This window comes from Rhincodon typus, unplaced genomic scaffold (genome assembly GCF_021869965.1).
Source record: "Rhincodon typus isolate 14 unplaced genomic scaffold, sRhiTyp1.1 hic_rhity00000095, whole genome shotgun sequence".
NCBI classification, from domain to species: domain Eukaryota; kingdom Metazoa; phylum Chordata; class Chondrichthyes; order Orectolobiformes; family Rhincodontidae; genus Rhincodon; species Rhincodon typus.
Window position 1 is genome coordinate 25,426 of NW_025965733.1, and position 18,047 is coordinate 43,472.

The following is an 18,047-nucleotide window of genomic DNA, read 5'->3' on the forward strand; positions in this document are numbered from 1 at the left end:
TGATGTGATGTGATGTGATGTGATTGAGATTTTTAGTCTCGCATTAGGATAGGGTGACTGGGCAGAGTAGTCAAATTTTATGTAGAAATTCTTCTGTAACAGTATGTCTGGGCCAACATTTTGTCACTCAAATGTTTGTGAAGATTTGGAATTCTTTATCCTGGAGAATTTTATATACTCCATCGCTAAACGTATTTACGGCTAGGTTGACTAATCTTTCAGGTCTCACGGAATCTAGGGATCTGAGGAGCAAATGGAGAAAGGGGACAGTCAGTCCAAAGATTGTGTGTTTTGTCATTTACTTTTTGGGAAAAATGTTGAAGGTGTGGTGGTGTGTTGCCTTCTCAAACTGCTGTAGTCCTCTGTAGACACCCAGAATGCTGCTAAGGAAGGCATTCCAGGATGCTGACCCAGCAACAATGAAGGAGCGTCGATATATTTCCAAGTCAGGATAGGAAGTGACTTGGAGGGGAACTTGCAGGTGGTGGTGTTCCCATGTATCTGCAGCCCCTGTCCTTCCAGGTAGAAGTGGTCATGGGTTTGGAAGGTGCTGTCTGAGAATCTGTGGTGAATTTCTGCAGTGCATCTTGTAGACAGTACACACTGCTGCTACTGAGCATCGGTGATGGAGGGAGTGGATGTTTGTGGATGTAGCGCCAATCAAGCGGCTGCTTTGTCCTGGATTGTGTCAAGCTTCTTGAGTGTTGTTGGGGCTGCACCCATCCAGGCAAGTGGAGAGTATTCCATCACACTCCTGACTTGTGCCTTGTAGATGGTGGACAGACTTTGAGGAGTCAGGAGGTGAGTTACTCGCCACAGTATTCCCAGCTTCTGGCCTGCTCTTGTAGCCACTGTGTTTATGTGGTGAGTCCATTTCAGTTTCTGGTAAACTCCAGGCTGTTGATAGTGGGGGATTCAGTGATTGAATGTTAAGGGATGATAGTTAGACTCAAACTTGCTGGAGATGGTCATGCCCTAGCAGTTGTGGTGCGCTCTCCTTATTTTGACACATGCCCCCAGATGTTGGTGAGGAGGACTTTCCTAGGTTGACAAAACTGGTTGTGCCTTTGTTGTTTCTGGTGCTGAGGTTGATTCATCTGGTTTTGTATCTTATTTGAATATTTTGGTAAGTGAATTAGTGTAACAGAGTGTCTTGTTTGGCTATTTCAGAGAGCAGTGAACTGGACAGAGAGTTTCTTTTTCCTAGGTTGAAGATGCAAGAAGTCTTGTGGAAGGATGGTCAGTGATGCAAGAAATGATTGGAGATGGTCTTTTCTCTGATTTGAGACTAGTGAGGACAGTGGAGTGTTCATCAATTTGTGTTATTCAGTTTCTTACAGAGGGATGAACCCTGGACAGAGGTGATTTTGGATGGAGATGAAGGGCTAATGATTAGAGACGCAGGACTGAATCTCCCTCCCTGACTCCTGTGTCTTAAATGCTGTTTTTAAAATGACCTGATCATTCATGATTCTTCAATGTTTGCAGATCTTGAGAAAGCCAAGTTAAAAGCTCAGAAAAACAATGACCTGAGAGAGCAGGCGAATCTCTGTAACAGGCTTGGAGAAGTCCTGGCAAGACATGGTAAGTTCTGCTGAGTGCAGGCGGATTTGCTGCCTCCGTGGTTTGTGGATTCTGAGGGTTTACTCTGTAACTGTCCGTTCCCCTCTCTCTCTACCCCCCACTGCAGATTTCACATAAGTCCCGAAGTCAGCACACTCCTAAACCTGAATTTTAACGCAGAATAAAAACAGAAGTGCAAATACTGGAGATCTGAAATAAAAACAGTTAGTGCTGGAGATTTTCAGCAGAGCCGGTGGGGAAAGAGAGACAAAGTGATGCATGTTGGTTGCAATATTCTGTCTCTCTGTCTTCCCCTCGCCCCCCACCCCCCCCCCCCCCCCTTCACCAAAAAAAAACAGGCAGATTCTGCCAGACCTGCTGAGTTTCTCCAGCACTTTAGTGTTTCTTAAGATTGAAGGCCTCGGGCAGTATACTCCTCTGTTGCCCAGTGATTTTTTTTTTGTGCGGGGGTGTGGGTACAGTCTCTGGAGAGATTGGGAATGTAGACATTGAACCTGTGTCTCTCAGGTTCTGTGCCTAACAGCACGCTGGTGCTGCCGTGTGACTGCACAGTCTGTGTGTGGAGTAGAGACCATCAGTACAGGGTTTATCCACCCAGCTCTTTCTCCGTGGACTATGGATTCTACAATGTTTAATCAATGAAAGGTTTTAAAATGTTTTAATTATTGTGTTTATTCACTGAATTAATTCATCGTTCCTGTCTTGTTGACCGCCTCTCTGCCCCTGCCTCCCCCATCCCCTCTCTGCCCCATCCTGCTGTTGCCCCCCTGCTCCCTCTCCCAACAATTCCCCCTTCCCCCCCGCCCCCACCAGGTGAGTTTGAGGAGGCTATCAGAGAGCACCAGCAGGAGCTGCAGTTGTCAGAGGCGCTCAGTGATGTGATAGGCCGTGCGATTGCTAACAGGAAGATTGGAGAATGCCTGGCTGAGATTGGGAACTACGCAGGTGCCCTGAAGGTAAGGAACAGGGGCCCTTGTACAGCGTGTTGCTGTGCCTGGTGCTTTAGCCCTGCTCTCAGCATCGTATTGTCTGAAAGTAGCCCACACCACCACAGATCAGTCTCTCACTGCCCCACATGAGGAAACATCCTCTCCACGTCAATCCCCTTTATTGTCTTATAGACCTCATTAAATCCCCTCTTGTTCTTCTAGACTCCAGAGAGAATAGACCCAAACAGCTCAGTCTCTCTTCAGAAGACAAACCCCTCATCTCTGGAATCAATCTAGTGACCCTCCTCTGAAATATCTCCAGTATAACTACCTCCGTCCTCAAGTAAAGGGACCAAAACTGTTCACAGTACTCCCAATGCAGTCCCGCTAATGCCTTGTACAATTGCAGCAACTCCTTCCTACTTTTATACTTGTTTTCTTTAACAATAAATGCCAAGCCTCCATTTGCCATCCTGCAGCATCAGCGCAGACACCTTGAACTGGCCCGGTCAGTCAGCAACGACATCGAGGAGCAGCGAGCCTGGGCTACCATTGGTCGAACGTATCTGTACATCTATGAAACGGACCAGTCGCGTGAGTCGCTGAAGGAGGCAGAGAATGCATTTAGGAAAAGCCTGGCCATTGTGGATGAGAGGCTGGAAGGTAGGGATGGAATGGGCGGTAGGTATCGACCTGTTGCTGCTCACTCCCATGCACTGTGTGTATGTTTCAACACAGACAGGCTCTGATTTCCAAAGTGCCTACCACCACCAGCGGATATCCCAAAACCCTTTCCATTGTGGGGAGAGAGGAGGTGGCTGTACATTGTAGTGCACTAACAGTCCAGAGACCCTCAGGCTGATGCTCTGGGATCATGGGCTTAAATCCAACCACAGCAGCTGGTGGATATGAAATTCAATTCGTAAATCTAGGATAGAAAGTCATATCAGTAAATGTGAGTAATGTAACTATTATCGATTTTTTTTTTAACAACAATCTGCTTCACGGATGTCCTTTCAGTGGACGTTTGCCACTGGGCAGCGGAAATCTTTATTATTACAATAATTGTGGGGTCTTCAGTATGCAGATGGTTTGGGAAAAGCAGGTTGGTAATGGATTCCCAAAAAAAATTTTGTGGAAAATTTGTAAATGTTTTTTTTTTTTGGAGCAGCCTGAAAGGCCTCGCTCCTATCCCATTGGCAGCAGCTGGTCCATACCCTCACAGGTTACAGTGCTTCAGGTACAGCCCCTGGTTCTTTTTAAATGAATTGAAAGTTTATACCTCAACCACCAAACTGGGCAGCAAATTCCAGAAACTCTACCTCTCATTCTGGATGAGAAGGTTTTCCTCTTGTCCCTCTAATCTTTCTGCCTGCCACCTTAAATCTGTGCCTCTCCACTAGGGGATACCTGTTTTCCCTGTTCACTCTATCCAAACCCCATATTGTTTTGTACACCTCCATTGTCACCTGTCAGGTTCCTCTGTTCTAACAGCCTGAACCTGTACAATCTTTCCTCTGACCTGAAGTTTTCAAGCCCTGGCACATTGCTGTACATCTGGTGAATTAGCTGAAGTTCTGTAGAGGAGTTATACCCCAAACTTAAAAACGTTAACTCTGTTTCTCTCGCCACATGTACTGCCAGAGCTGTTGAGTTTCTGTAGCATTCTCTGTGTTTGTTTCAGAACTCCAGGATCTTCAGTATTTTTATCCTTGTGAATCTCCTCTGTACTCTCTCCAGAGCAATTATGACCTCCCTGTAATGCATTGACCAGAACTGAGCACAGAACTCCAGCTTTAACCCAATGAGAGCATTTGGTTCGGGCATCACGTCCTGGCTTTTGTGTTCAATACTTCACCCAATGAGGGATAGTATCCTGTGCCACCTTATCTACCTGTCTTGTCACCTTTAGGGGCCTGTGAATGTGCCCTCCAAGGTCTCTCGCTTCCTCCACTTCTCAACACCCATCCTATTATCAGTTGTCACCTTGCTTCATTCCCCCTCCGCAGTAGCTTGTTGGTGGAATCTGTCTGTTTTTCCTACCTCCCAGGTAAGGCTTCCCGCCACGAGTTGAGTGAGATGCGAGCCAGACTCTACCTGAACCTGGGCTTCCTCTACGACAACCTGAAAGAGGCGGATAAATGCAACCACTACATCTGCAAGAGCGTCTTCATCGCTGAGTACGTACTGCCTGTGGGCTAGGGTGCTGTCTAATTTGGAAAGTAGAAGTAAATGATAAAGGAGGAGGTGTTAAGTTGGGTATTTGATTCGCTAAGGGATAGATTGGATAGCTTAGTGGTGAACAAATAGTTTTCCTGTTGAGGGAAGTGTGCTGTGAGATATCCCAGGATTCAATACAGCAATTGCTGCTTTCCTGCTTAAACACAGACTCTGTACTTGGCAATAGGGAGCACGAGCTTGAAGTTTGACAGTGATGTTATTTACTGTGTTGCTGGACAGAAGGACTGACTGAAATTGGCAGATACACTTGAATGGATAAGTATGAAATGACACAATTTGGACAAAACCTGATGGAGAGGCAGAATCGTGTGAATGGTATTAGCTCAGTTGGCTGGATGGCTGGTTTGTGATGCAGTGAAGCCAACAGCGTGAGTTCAGTTCTCGTGCTGGCTGGGGTTACTGAGAAGGACTCTCCTCACCTTGCCTGAGGCATGGTGACCCTAAGCTTAAACTACCACCGGTTCCCCCCACCTCTCTCGCTCGCTCTCTGCCCTATGGTCTGGTAACATAAGGCGGTTTTATCCTTCATTTAATATTTTGAGGGAAATGTAGCGGGCCCTTAGATAAGACAGTTAAAATGTCTGTAGAATACATGCGTTTTAAATAGAGACACTGAGCACATAATTCCTGAAGCTCCTCAGCCCTGGAACCATTTGAGTGAACCTTGGCTGCACTGTTTTCTATGAAGTCTCACTTTTCGAGCCTTTCTGTTTTTCTTGAACCCAATAGCTTTTCTCTATTCAAGTGAATCTCTGCTGTCCCCTCACTTCAACCTCAGTATCCCTCCTAGAATGTCGAGCCCAGAGTTGTAGTGATTTCCAGCAGGTTGTAACTCTGCTCACGAGGGAGATGGAGTTACGGTCACGCTGTTTCCCTGGCCCCCTCGAAGTGACTTTCATTGATGATATCTCACACTCTTTCCCCCGTCAGGCAGAACCATCTGTACGAGGATCTATACCGAGCTAATTTCAACCTGGGCAGTATCCACTGGCGCAATGGCCAACACTCCAAGTCTGTCCGCTGTCTGGAAGCTGCCAAGGAGTGTGCCAAGAAAATGAATGAAAAGTTTATGGAGAGCGAGTGCTTTAGCAGCATCGGGCAGGTGAGTGAGAGAGGGAAGTGCAGCACCAAGTGCAGGTGCTTCAGCATTGAGCAGCTGAATGAATGAATGCCTCAGCAGAAGGAAAAGCTGGGTGGAGGAAGGGTGTGAGATGGAGAGTGTGCACACTACTGTCCCGGCAGCACAACGCAGATGGTTGGGATTGGAGTGAGTGAGGGAACATCTTTCAGAATTAAACTTGGTCCAAATCGTAATGAAACAAAAGGCCGAGTACAGTAAAAGTCACTGTAAAGCTGTTGGATTTATGAAAACCCAACAAGTTTGCTAATATCCTTTTGGAAATCTGTCCTTATCCAGCAAAGATCTGACTCCAATCTCTCTCCAACAGCGTTGTCTGTTAACTGGACTACTAGGCCTGAGTTATAGGGAGAGGTTGGCCAGGGTAGGACTTTATTCCTTGGAATGTAGGAGAATGAGAGGGTGACCTTATTGAGGTGTATAAAATCATGAGGAGGATAGATAGGATGAATGCATACAGTCTTTTCCCAAGGGATGGGGAATTGAAAACTAGAGGGTGTAGGTTTAAGATGAGAAGGGAAAGATTTAAAAAGGATTTGAGGGCAACAGAGACTGGTGAGTACATGGAATGGGCTGGCAGAGAAAGTGGTTGAGGCAGGTACAATAGCAACATTTAAAAAACATTTGGATATTTACATGGATGGGAAGGGTTTGGAGGGATATGGACCAAATGCAGGCAATTGGAACTAACTGAGTGGGCACCATGGTCAGCATGGACCAGTTTGGGCTGAAGGGCCTGTTTCCATGCTGAATTACTTTATGTCTCTATAAAGAGGAGCCTGTGGGTGTACTGTACTTGGATTTCCAGGGGCCTTTGACAAGGTGCCACATAAATGGTTACGGGTGTAAAATGAGAGCTCCTGGTGTTGGGGAAACATTGGCATTGATAGATTAGCTGCCTGGAAAAACAAAACCAAGAAAATGCATAAATGAGTAATTTTCTGGTTGGCAGGATGTAATGAGTTGGGTCTGTGCTGGAACCACAGTTGTTTATAATTTACATCAATGAGTTGGATATAGCTACATTTACAGATGACACAAAGGTAGTTAGGAAAGTATGTTGTGAACAAGACATAAGGTTTCACTGAGATTGAGTGGGCGGATGAGTATAACACGGGAAAATGTGAAATTGTTCACTTTAAAGAGAAGAATGTAAAGGCAGGGTATTACTGAAACGGAGAATGTCAGCAGACTTTCAAGGTGTAGAGGGATTCTAGTGTGGGAGTCACAAACAGTTAGTTTGCAGGTAACAGAAGTAATTCAGGTGAATGGAATACTGTCCTTTTATTATGAGAGGAATTGGAACGTTACGGATGTTACGCTTCAGTTATACGGGGTATTGGTGAGACCTCATCTCAAATACTGTGTGCAGTCTTGGTCTCCTTATTTAAAGAAGGATGTCACTCCATTGGTGGCAGTTCAGAGGACATTTACTGATTGATACCGCGAATGAACAGGTTGTTTTAATGGTGGAGCAGATTCGATGGGCGGAATGGCTTACTCCCACTCCTAGGTCTTATTATTATGGTTTGATGAGGAAAAGTAGGACAACCTGGGCTTGTTTGTAATAGTGTCTGTTCTATCAACGTAATCTGAAAATAGTTGATAAACTACATCTTGTAAAGTACAAAAAACTCTTCTCTTTAGAGCAGGAAGTGGTTTTGCTCCACCTTGTGAGACTAAGTGGGCCCTGGAGTTTCCTACATTTTAAAGAAGATGATGGTAGCAGCCTTTTTCCTGACCAGTAGATCATAGAGCACAGTGAGCTGGCCTGTCCAGTCCTCATCAGCCACACCCTCGTCCTCCATTAGCCTTGCAGTGTAAAATGGTTTGACCTGCAATCACTCGCCTTGGCGTGGGGCTGCCACCAGATCAATTTGTTCCACCTTCTCATTGGTTTTCTTTATTCTTTCATGGGATGTGGGTGTCACTGGCACTTGTTGCCTGTCCCTAATAGCCTGGCATGCTAGGCCATTGAGAGGCAACCACATTGCTGTGGGTCTGGAGTCACATGTAGGCCAGACCAGGTAGGGATGGCTGTTTCCTTCCCTAAATGGCATTAGTGAGCCAGGTGGGTTTTTTACAACAGTTGACAGTGCACAATTAACTTGCACTAGCTTTTAACTCCAGACTTTTTAACAAATTCAAGTTTCACTGTCCATCATGGTAGGATTTGAACCCATGTCCCCAAACCATTAGCCTGGGATTCTAGTCCAGTGACATTACCACAAAGTCACCACCACCACTGCCTTATGCTGGAAGACACTCTGGCACAGGTTGATACTTAACCTTGCTACTAGTACAGGGGTCCCTGATTTAAGAAAGTCTAATTTTTGAACACTCGTATTTATGAAAGCGACCCTGTACAGGGGTGTAATTTTAAAGACCCCCGATACATGAACATTGCCTGTATTTATGTACGGTGCCTTTGTCCTGCATGTTCCTTGCATCGACTTAAGTACAAATTGCCTTGTGAGCAGACTCCAGAGCGGAAGCTTTTCACAACTGCTAGACCAGAAGATTTTGATTATGTTTTACAATATATTTCAGGCATCATACATTGTCTTCCTCATGTATAAAAGATTGGAGAATTCCGTAATTTGATCAAAGCATTTGAAAGGGTAGATAGTTTCTCTCTATGTCCTCTGGTCAAAGGAGAGTTGCAGACCAGGGCATAATCTTCAAATTAGAGCCAGGCAATTGGGTTTGGAGTGTCAGGCTGAAGGGTCTCTTCATTCGTACGTGTCATCAGTGAGTGCACTGACCTGCTCCGATGGATATCTGTCTCTGCGAGATTCAGTGCTATGCAGGTGCTGAATACGTGTTTGTGAGTGTTAACCCCCACACTGTGCCTCCCAGGTCTTCCTGAACCTCGGAGACTTTGTGGCTGCAAAGCGTTCCCTGAAGAAGGCGTTTACACTGGGATCCCAGCAGCAGGCAGAGCGAGACGCAGTCAGGAGGAACCTCAAAAACGGTGAGTATCTCCCAGAGCAGCCCAGTGGGCTCGAGGAAATGGGAAAGGTCTTTGTGGAAAAGCATCTGACTGACCTCCTGGTGAAAGCTCCTCGGATTAGAACAATGAATACCGCGGTTTGCAGATGCTGCCTCACCATCTGAGTGTCTCCAACAGATAAAACCATACAATCTAGAAGCAGTAGACCATTCAGCCCATCAAGTCTGCTCCACCATTCAATGAGATCGTGGCTGACCTGATAATTGTCAACCCCACTTTCCTGCGTTTGCCCTGTAACTCTTGATTCCCTGACTAATTGACAACCCGTCTATCTCAGCCTTGAATATGCTTAGCAACCCAACCTTGACAGCCCTCAGCAATAAAGAATTCCACAGATTCATTACCCTCTGAGAGAAGAAATTCCTCCTTATCTCTGTCTGAAATGTTGGGCCCCTTACTCTGAGATGGTGCCCTCTGATCCTAGACACTCTCATGAGGGGAACCAACCTCTCCATGTCTACTCTGTCATAGAATTATAAAATCCCTACAGTGCGGAAGGAGGCCATTTGGCCCATCAAGTCTGCACTGACTCTCCGAAGAGCATCCCACCCAGACCCACCCCCCTGCCCTATCCCCATAACCCTGCATTTCCCATGGCTAATCACCTAGCTTGCACATACCCTGGACACTATGGGCAATTTAGTACGGCCAGCCCACCCAGTCTGTACGTCTTTGGACTGTGGGAGGAAACCGGAGCACCCAGAGGAAACCCATGCAGATTCTGGGAAAACATGCAAACTCTGCACACAAAATAGCCCGAGGCTGGTATCAAACCCAGGTCCCATATCCCTTAAGACCTTTATTTGCTTACCGAGCTGGCTTGTTCTCGTTCAGACGTTTCGTCACCATGTTAGGTGACATCATCAGTGAAGCCTCCGACGAAGCGATGTTATTCCACTCTGCTTGGAATTTATACTGTCTGGTCCGTTATGGTGAGTACTTTCATTTCCGGTTTTGATCTGTTTGGGTTTGTGTATGGGGTCCAATTCTGTGTTTGTTTATTGAAGTATGGGTGGAGAATCATGCCTCTAGGAATTTCCGAGCATGTGTATGATTGGCTTGTGCTACTTATGGTTACCTTGTCCCAGTTAAACTGATGGTCTTCATTGTCTGCGTGCCGTTTTGCTGCTAGCTGATGTTTGCGTATTCTGATAACTAGTTTCCTCCCTGTCTGTCCGATGTAATGTTTGTGGCAGTCAGTGCATGGTATTTTGTAAACCAATTTGGTTCTGCATGTTGTGGGAACGGGGTCTTTAATCCTTGTAAGTGTTTGTCGTGGAGTGGCTGTGGGCTTGTGGGCCACCATTATTCCTAGTGGTCTTGGGAGTCTTGTTGTCAGTTCCGATATGGTCTTGATGTGGGACAGTGTGGCCAGTGTGTTAGGTCATATTGTGTCCTCTTGTTGTTGTCTGTTTTGTAGGCATCTGTGGATGAAGTTGCGGGGATATCCATTTATGGCGAGGATTTTGTATAGGTGCTCTTCCTCTTTCCTGTGTAGTCCCAGGGTGTTGCAATGTGAGATGATCCGTTTAAATAGTGCCCTAATAATGCAGCTTTGTTTGTGGGCGTTGGGGTGGTTGCAGTGGAAGTTGAGGATTTGATCAGTGTGAGTTGCTTTTCTGTAAACTGAGGTTTGGAACTCCCTGTTGGTCATACATTCAACCCTGATGTCCAGAAACAGAAGTTGATTGTTGTTTTCTTCTTCCCTTGTGAATTTAATCACTGCGAAAACGACACGACAAACTGTCCTTAACATCAGTAAACTCAGACAATGAAGGCCATCAGTTTAACTGGGACAAGGTAACCATAGTAGCATGCACGGGAATTCCTAGAGGCATGATTCTCCATCCGTAATGCAATCAACAAACATATTCTTTATTCATTCATGGGATGAGGGCATCGCTGGCTCGGCAACATTTATTGCCCATCCCTAATTGCCCAGAGGGCAGTTAAGAGTCAACCACATTGCTGTGGGTCTGGAGACACATGTAGACCAGACCAGGTATATAATTGGACCCTATATACAAACCCATACAGAACAGAACCGGAAATGACACTACGTACCATAACGGAGCAGACTGTATCAGAGACCAATCAGTGTACAGATATCTCCCTGAGAGACAGCGCATTATGAGACACCAGTCAGTGTACAGTGTACAGACCAATCAGAGATGTTGTGAACTGAGGGATTACAATGTAGATTTGAAACAATGATACCTGGACCTCGGGGGATTAAGTTATGAGGAGAAATTAGGCCTGTTTTCTCTAAATTTATAATGTTAAGGGGTGATCTGATCGAAGTTTCCAAGATATTAACAGGAAAAGTCAGGGTGGATCAAGATAAACTATTTCCACTGATTGGGGATTCTGGAGGGACTGGGGAACATAGTCTGAGAATTAGGGCCGGGGCATTCAGGAGAGATGTTAGGAAGCACATTGAATGGCGGAACAGGCTGGAGAGGCTGAATGGCCTACTTCTATTCCTGTGAGTCAGCAGGTTAATGGTGTGAGCTCACTTCAAACCCATAATGGAGCCTGAGATTCCTGGGTGATACTGAAGGGGGGTGCTGTACTGTCTGAATGGGCTATCTTTCAGCCAAAGCCTGATCTGTCCCCTCACATAAAACATCCCATGGCCACTATTTGAAATAGAACGGGAGGTGAAGGGGTGCTTCCCGGTACCCAGGAACACTACATCTCAGCCAACACTGGTAAAAGAGGTGACCTGGCCATTATTAATATGGCATCTTGGTGTGTGTACATCGTTGCAATGTAGGAAAACAGTAGCCAATCATTACACCCCCAAAATACTACTTAGGAGCTCTCAAAACACTTCAGAGCCAGAGGTGAAACCTGTCAGAGAAATCTAAATCTTCCTTCATTAAACGAGGAGGGATGATGCTGCTGGCCAGGCGTTGGTGTCATATGATCATGAGATTTTATCGCAAATTGAACCATGCACATTTTTAATGATTTAGTCTTTGATCACTCCAGGGTTAGGGATAAAGAAATCTTTTGTTTATTCACTCGTGGGATGTGGGCATCACTGCCTGGGCCCAGCATTTGTTGCCCGTCCCTAATTGCCCCTTGAGAAGGTGGGGGTGAGCTGCCTTCTTGAACCACTGCAGTCCACGTGCTGTGGGTTGACCCTTAGGGAGGTAATCTCTTGGAACACAATCTCGGCAACAGATAAAGTGGTCATCTCTCACGGAGCTGTTTGTTGAAACTTGCTGCACACAAACTGGCTGCTACATTTCCATTTTGGTCTCACTGTGTTGTGCATGTGCTCCTCAGTCTCCAGCTTTGTCTTTCCTTCATCCCTCCACAATAAGGGAGTGGGGTGGGGGGGAGTAAACCAGTTTCTGTCTGAGTGCTCACAGTTGCTGTGTCATTGCTTTCATGAGCAATGCCTGTGTGTGTTCTTTACCAATGCACTCCTCCTCCCCAGCTGTGAAAGGCTGCCGATTGGAAGAAGCTTTATCTGAACTGGCAGACAAGGAGCAACAGCAGCAAGAGTTATTGGGTCTGTGTGAACAGCTTGGGGATCTCTGCTGTAAGGTGGGATCCTACCGCAAGGCCATCGACTACTACGAGATGCAGGTAACTGGGTCCTGGGTACAAAACCTGCTCCCTGACACCCAACAGGGTCCACACACACTTTCACTGCAAGCTAAGCCTCTACTGGTCCTCTACATCCAAAACATTCAGATCGTTAAAACTACAGAAAGCAGCCATTCAGCCCATCATATCTGTGCTAGCTGTGGCAGCTATTGAGTCAGTCGCAGACACCCAGCCTTTTGTCTATTTATCCAGTTGTTAGATTACTTTAATTGCAGAATGGAATAGATACCGAATCAATTTTGGCCTTTTAAAAAGAAAAATACGACGAGTAGAAAAAGAATTAGGAATTAAAAGACTGATACCTGTCATAATATAGATTTTAATTCTTTTTTTTTTCTTTACAACAATTTTTGACATCGCTGGCTGGGCCCAGCATTTATTGCCCATCCCTAGTTGCCCCTTGAGAAGGTGGTGGTGAGCTGCCTTGAGCTGCTGCAGTCCTCCTGCTGTGGGTTGACCCACAATGCCCTGAGGGAGGGAATTCCAGGATTTTGACCCAGTCACAGTGAAGGAACGGCGATTATATTTCCAAGTCAGGGTGGTGAGTGGCTTGGAGGGGAACTTGCAGGGGGTGGTGTTCCCATATGTTTGCTGTCCTTGTCCTTCTAGTGGTCATGGATTTGGAAGGTGCTGTCCATTGAGCCTTGGGTGAATTTAGTTCCACACTGCTACTAGTGATGACAGAGAGTCTGTGCTGAGGGAGCGCTGCAGTGTTGAGTCCAATAATCAATCAGGTCTCTGTAATGTGAGGTGGTGAACTATGGTTGTCTCAAACTATTGACCCCCTTGTTCATTCTGAATTAGCAACATTTGAACATATCATCATTTATTTTGCTTGTATATCTGGGATCCTGCTGTGAAGCCCCATTCGCTGCTGCATTTCTCAATGGCATGACAATGTGTATACTTAAAAACGATCATTGACTTAGTGGCCTTTGGGTGTGAAATGTATCAGTTTTTTTCATGGAGCTTGGCTGGTGCCAGGGTGGGTATGTCCTAGAGCCCACACTTTTCCCCCCTGGGTGGACTGGGGACTAATACTGTGATCTCCAGGTGCGGAGGTGAGGGAACATGGGGGGTAGTGTGGGTTTCCAGTTCAAAAGGACAGTGTGTTCTGGGATTCTCATGTTCACTCTCTCGCTCTCTCTTCCCTCTGGCCAATTCCCCCATCACTCCCCACCCACCCCTCCACTCTCTGCTTCCCCTTTTTCCCAGCTGAAACATGCCAAATTGTTGAGGAGGCCTGATCGGGAGCTGGCTGTCATTCATGTCTCACTGGCAACCACCTTCGCTGACCTGAAGGATTACAGTCAGTCAGTCAAATATTATGAAGCTGAACTGGCACTGCGCAAGGGAAATCCTAAGGAGGTGAGATCACAGGCTGTGCAAGGTTCGTTCTGGTCTTGTTTACCTGACAGTGATCATTAACAATTTGTATTTACATCCATGCGTTCTTAACAAAATAACATGCCATAGTGCTTGATCAGCATTATAAAGCACATTTGTTTGTATGATATGGATGCCACTGGCTCAGCCAGCAATTAATACCCGTCCCCAGTTGCCCTTGAGAAGGTGGGGATGAGCTGCCTTCTTGAACTGCTGCAGTCCACCTGCTGTAGGTAGACCCACGTTGCCCTCCGGGGCAGGGGGAGAGAATTCTAGGATTTTGACCTAGTGACAGTGAAGGAGCAGTGATATATTTCCAAGTCAGGATGGTGAGTGGCTTGGAGGGGAACTTGTTTGACATTGTGCTGTATGAGGACGTTAGATCAGATGACTTAAAGTTTGGTCTGAGGTCACTTTTAAGTAGCATCTTAAATTCACATCTGCAATTAGTCCCACTCCTTCCCCAGAGCCTTTCAAGTAATTTATCCAGTTCAAAAACAGAAGTTGCTGGAAAAGCTCAGCAGATCTGGCAGCATCTGTGAAGAAAAAAAATAGTTAACGGTGACCTGTCACCAGGCCCGAAACGTTAACTCTGTTTTTTCCTTCACAGATGCTGCCAGACCTGCTGAGCTTTTCCAGCAACTTCTGTTTTTGCTCCTGATTTACAGCATCCGCAGTTCTTTTGGTTTTTATTTATCCAGTTCAGTTCACATCGTTTGTGTGTGTGATTGTTTACGAGTCCATGATGCTGCTTCCCCTTAGACAGAGTGACCCCAGTGCAGTTAGTGAAGAGGTGACATTGGGGCTGGGGAGAACCTTCATTCTCCTTCATGAAGCAGGGGGATGCTAGCATTGTAAATGTCTGTGTTTGTTGTAGGAATGTGAGACCTGGCTAAACATGGCATTGGCTAAAGAAGAAGGTGGAGAATCCTTCAGCGAGTTGGAGAAATGTTACCGGAATGCACTGCAGATTGCTGAGCAGGCTGAGCTACCCCGACTGCAGGTAACTCCCAGTGTGGGCTGTTGGACTGGCTGGGGGCTGTTCCTCTTCAGGATGGGGAGAAGAAACCTCCAACCCTATTGTCTTTCCTCCCTCCCTACCTGACACACGTCAACCCTAACACGAGTGGCTCATCGTGAGGTTGGCAGGGTAGGTGGGGAGAAGCTGTGTGTCCCCTGGCTGAAGACTCTGAAACTGGATAAAGCTCCAGAAGAAGAGACCAATGTTTTTGGAGTGAGATGAGAAGGAATTTCTTTGAAGTTCTCTCCCCAGAGGTTTTTGGGAGCTCAGTCATTGAGTTTATCCAAGACTGAAGTTGATAAATTTCTGGGCACCAAGGTTATTGAAGGTTATAGCAGTAGTTCTGGGCAAGCTGGATGTGAGCTAAGAGTTCCACCATGGTCTGACAGGATAGCAGAGCAAGCTCAAGCGGCTGAATGGCCTCCTCTATTGCTTATGGTCTTTTTGGCAGCAGTATTGTAGAACTGGTCACTACAACTTACCCAGTCAGGACTCAATGTGACCTCCCTGCACCTGGGTTTAATCTTAAGCAGTATCTCCCACAACTTGCTTCATTTTACACTGGAATAACAAGGTGTAGAGCTGGATGAACACAGCAGGCCAAGCAGCATTAGAGGAGCAGGAAGGCTGACATTTTGGGCCTAGACCCTTCTTCAGAAATGGGATTTACACTGGGATTAGTTTTCATTTGTGAGGCTGGGTTGATAAATCTGACTTTAATTCCTAACCCAGCTAAGGGCTGTCTGTTCCCATCCACCCAACAATTATTTCTTTCCTTTGGGATCCTGGTTATTTTCCCTATCTTTATTCTCCCCTCTGTTTCCCCACTCAACCAATTCCCACTGTCCCTAAAGCTAGTCACAGGAACACAAAGAGAGGGGAGGCCATTCAGCCATCTGGCCTGTTCTGTCCATCCAGTCAGATGCTGGGTGATGGCTATGGCTTAGTGTTCCTTGACAATCCACTCCAATGAGAATCAATTGGTTGCTCTCAGCCTTAGTGACCGAGCTCCCCAGCCACAGTCATGGCCCACAGCTTAATGTAAGGTCCTTAACCTGTATCATTGTCTGGAAAGGGCAGTCACATTATCAGAGATTACTAACCGAGGGAATGCTCTTTACTCCAGCAATAGGTGCTGAAGCGTTAACACTGCTTCCTCTCTCCACAGAAACTGCCAGACCTGCCGAGTTTCTCAGGCATTCTCTGGTTTTGTTTCTGGTTTCCAGCATGTGCACTGTTTAGCTTTGTAGCTGCTCTTTTTATTCTCTTGTTTAATGATGGAAAATAAATATTTTCTAATCAACCTGTTTACAGATGTTATTACACACCTCTGTAACTGGTAGGACTTGAATCCAGGCTTCCTGGCCTAGAGGTAGGGACATATCATAAGGCATAGGAGCAGAAATTATGCCATTCAGCCCATCGAGTCTGCTCCACCATTCAATCATGACTGATAAGTTTCTTATCAATTAGAGTCAATTTGCCAACCAGTCAGAGCCCTTTTTTCTCCCATAGTATAAACAGTTACTCTGAAATTTGGCTTTCTTGCATATGTCCTGATGAGTACAGCTTGTTAAGCATCACTCTCTTCACCAATAGAGATAGTAGGAACTGCCGATGCTGGAGAATCTGAGATAACAAGCTGTAGAGCTGGATGAACGCAGGCCAAGCAGCATCAGAGGAGCAGGAAAGTTGACGTTTCAGGTCTGGACCCTTCTTCAGACCTGAAACGTCAGCTTTCCTGCTCCTCTGATGCTGCCTGACCTGCTGTGTTCCTCCAGCTCTACACCTTGTTATCTCTCACTGTCTTCACCAAGGTCTGATTTCTGCAACTGATAGAGGATTACTTTAACAGCTGGTGGTTCTTTTTCATTTTACTTATGGGATGTGGGCGTTGCTGGCTGGGCCCAGCATTTATTGCCAGTCCCTAGTTGCCCCTTGAGAAGGTGGTGGTAAGCTGCCTTCTTGAACCGCTGCAGTCCCCATTCCTAGGCAAACCCACAATGCCCTGAGGGAGGGAATTCCAGGATTTGTTGATTCTGGTGCCTTAAGTCGATGCTGCAGACTGTCTGTTTTCATTTCACTGGGATTCTTGGCGGTTGATACAAATGTATCTTGCTTGGCCATTTCAGAGGGTAGTTAAGAGCTGACTACATTATTATCGGTCTGGAGTCACATGTAGGGCACAGCTGGTAAGGATGGCAGTTTCTCTTCCTTGATGAACCAGAAGGGTTTTTACTGCAATTGCCAGTGGTTTCACCATTACTGAGACTAGCTTTTACACTTGACCAGTTGGTGGGATTCGAGCCCATACATCCACAGCATTAGCTTGGGCCTCTGGATTGCAAGCCCAGTGATATTGCCACTATACCACCAGCTCCTCCTGCGTTCTTATCTACTCCAACACTCTCCGTGTGTACGTGAGAATTTGTTGTGCATGCCGTCAGTCCCCATGCTTGGGGCGCTATCAGGCCAGGATTCACCGTGCTGACTTCTTTCCTGCAGTTGCGATCACTGAAGCTTCTTCACTTGGCACAGCAGAGAATGGGGCATCCCGAGGCCAGTGTCACTCTGGCCCAGTTTGAAGACCTATCTCAGGCCCAGGGCAGTGAGAGTGGGGATGACAGTGATACAGAGGAAATGGAGAACAGTGAGCCGCTGGAAGATAGTGAACTGGAGCTCTCTGACAGCGGTACGTGCCACAGTGCTAATAACTGATAAGCTGCTACAAGAATTCTGTAGTGTCTTCCCTGGGGAGGGAGGTGGTAACGTTGCTGGACTGGTCATTCACAACAAAACCAAATTGCTGGAGAAACTCGACAGATCTGGCAGCATCTGTGAGAAAGCAGAGTTCTGATGAAGAGTTACTGGATTCAAAACAATAACTCTACTTTCTTCCCACAGGTGTTGCCAGGCCTGCTGAGTTTCTCCAGCAATCTCTGATTCTGTTTCAGATCTGCAGCATCCACACTTCCTTGTTTTATTAGTAATCCACAATTCCAGGCTCATGTTCTAGGGACGTGGGTTTGAATTTCACTGTAGCAGATGGTGAAATTTGAATTCAATAAACATAGAACATAGAACATTACAGCGCAGTACAGGCCCTTCGGCCCT

The 18,047-nt window shown here is 46.3% G+C and overlaps 1 protein-coding gene across 1 annotated transcript in view; it reads left to right on the top strand.

Moving 5' to 3' along the window:
• Positions 1 to 1,010: 1,010 nt before the first annotated feature.
• LOC109926127 (tonsoku-like protein) overlaps positions 1,011 to 18,047 on the top strand; it is a 38,817-nt gene continuing 21,780 nt past the window's right edge. Inside the window, exons 1-11 of the mRNA XM_048621191.1 lie at positions 1,011 to 1,026; positions 1,489 to 1,584; positions 2,398 to 2,540; positions 2,993 to 3,176; positions 4,564 to 4,693; positions 5,685 to 5,856; positions 8,752 to 8,866; positions 12,354 to 12,505; positions 13,742 to 13,894; positions 14,790 to 14,915; positions 17,439 to 17,625. Of these exons, the coding sequence (XP_048477148.1) occupies positions 1,011 to 1,026; positions 1,489 to 1,584; positions 2,398 to 2,540; positions 2,993 to 3,176; positions 4,564 to 4,693; positions 5,685 to 5,856; positions 8,752 to 8,866; positions 12,354 to 12,505; positions 13,742 to 13,894; positions 14,790 to 14,915; positions 17,439 to 17,625 (1,474 nt within the window). The remainder of the gene's footprint in view (positions 1,027 to 1,488; positions 1,585 to 2,397; positions 2,541 to 2,992; positions 3,177 to 4,563; positions 4,694 to 5,684; positions 5,857 to 8,751; positions 8,867 to 12,353; positions 12,506 to 13,741; positions 13,895 to 14,789; positions 14,916 to 17,438; positions 17,626 to 18,047) is intronic.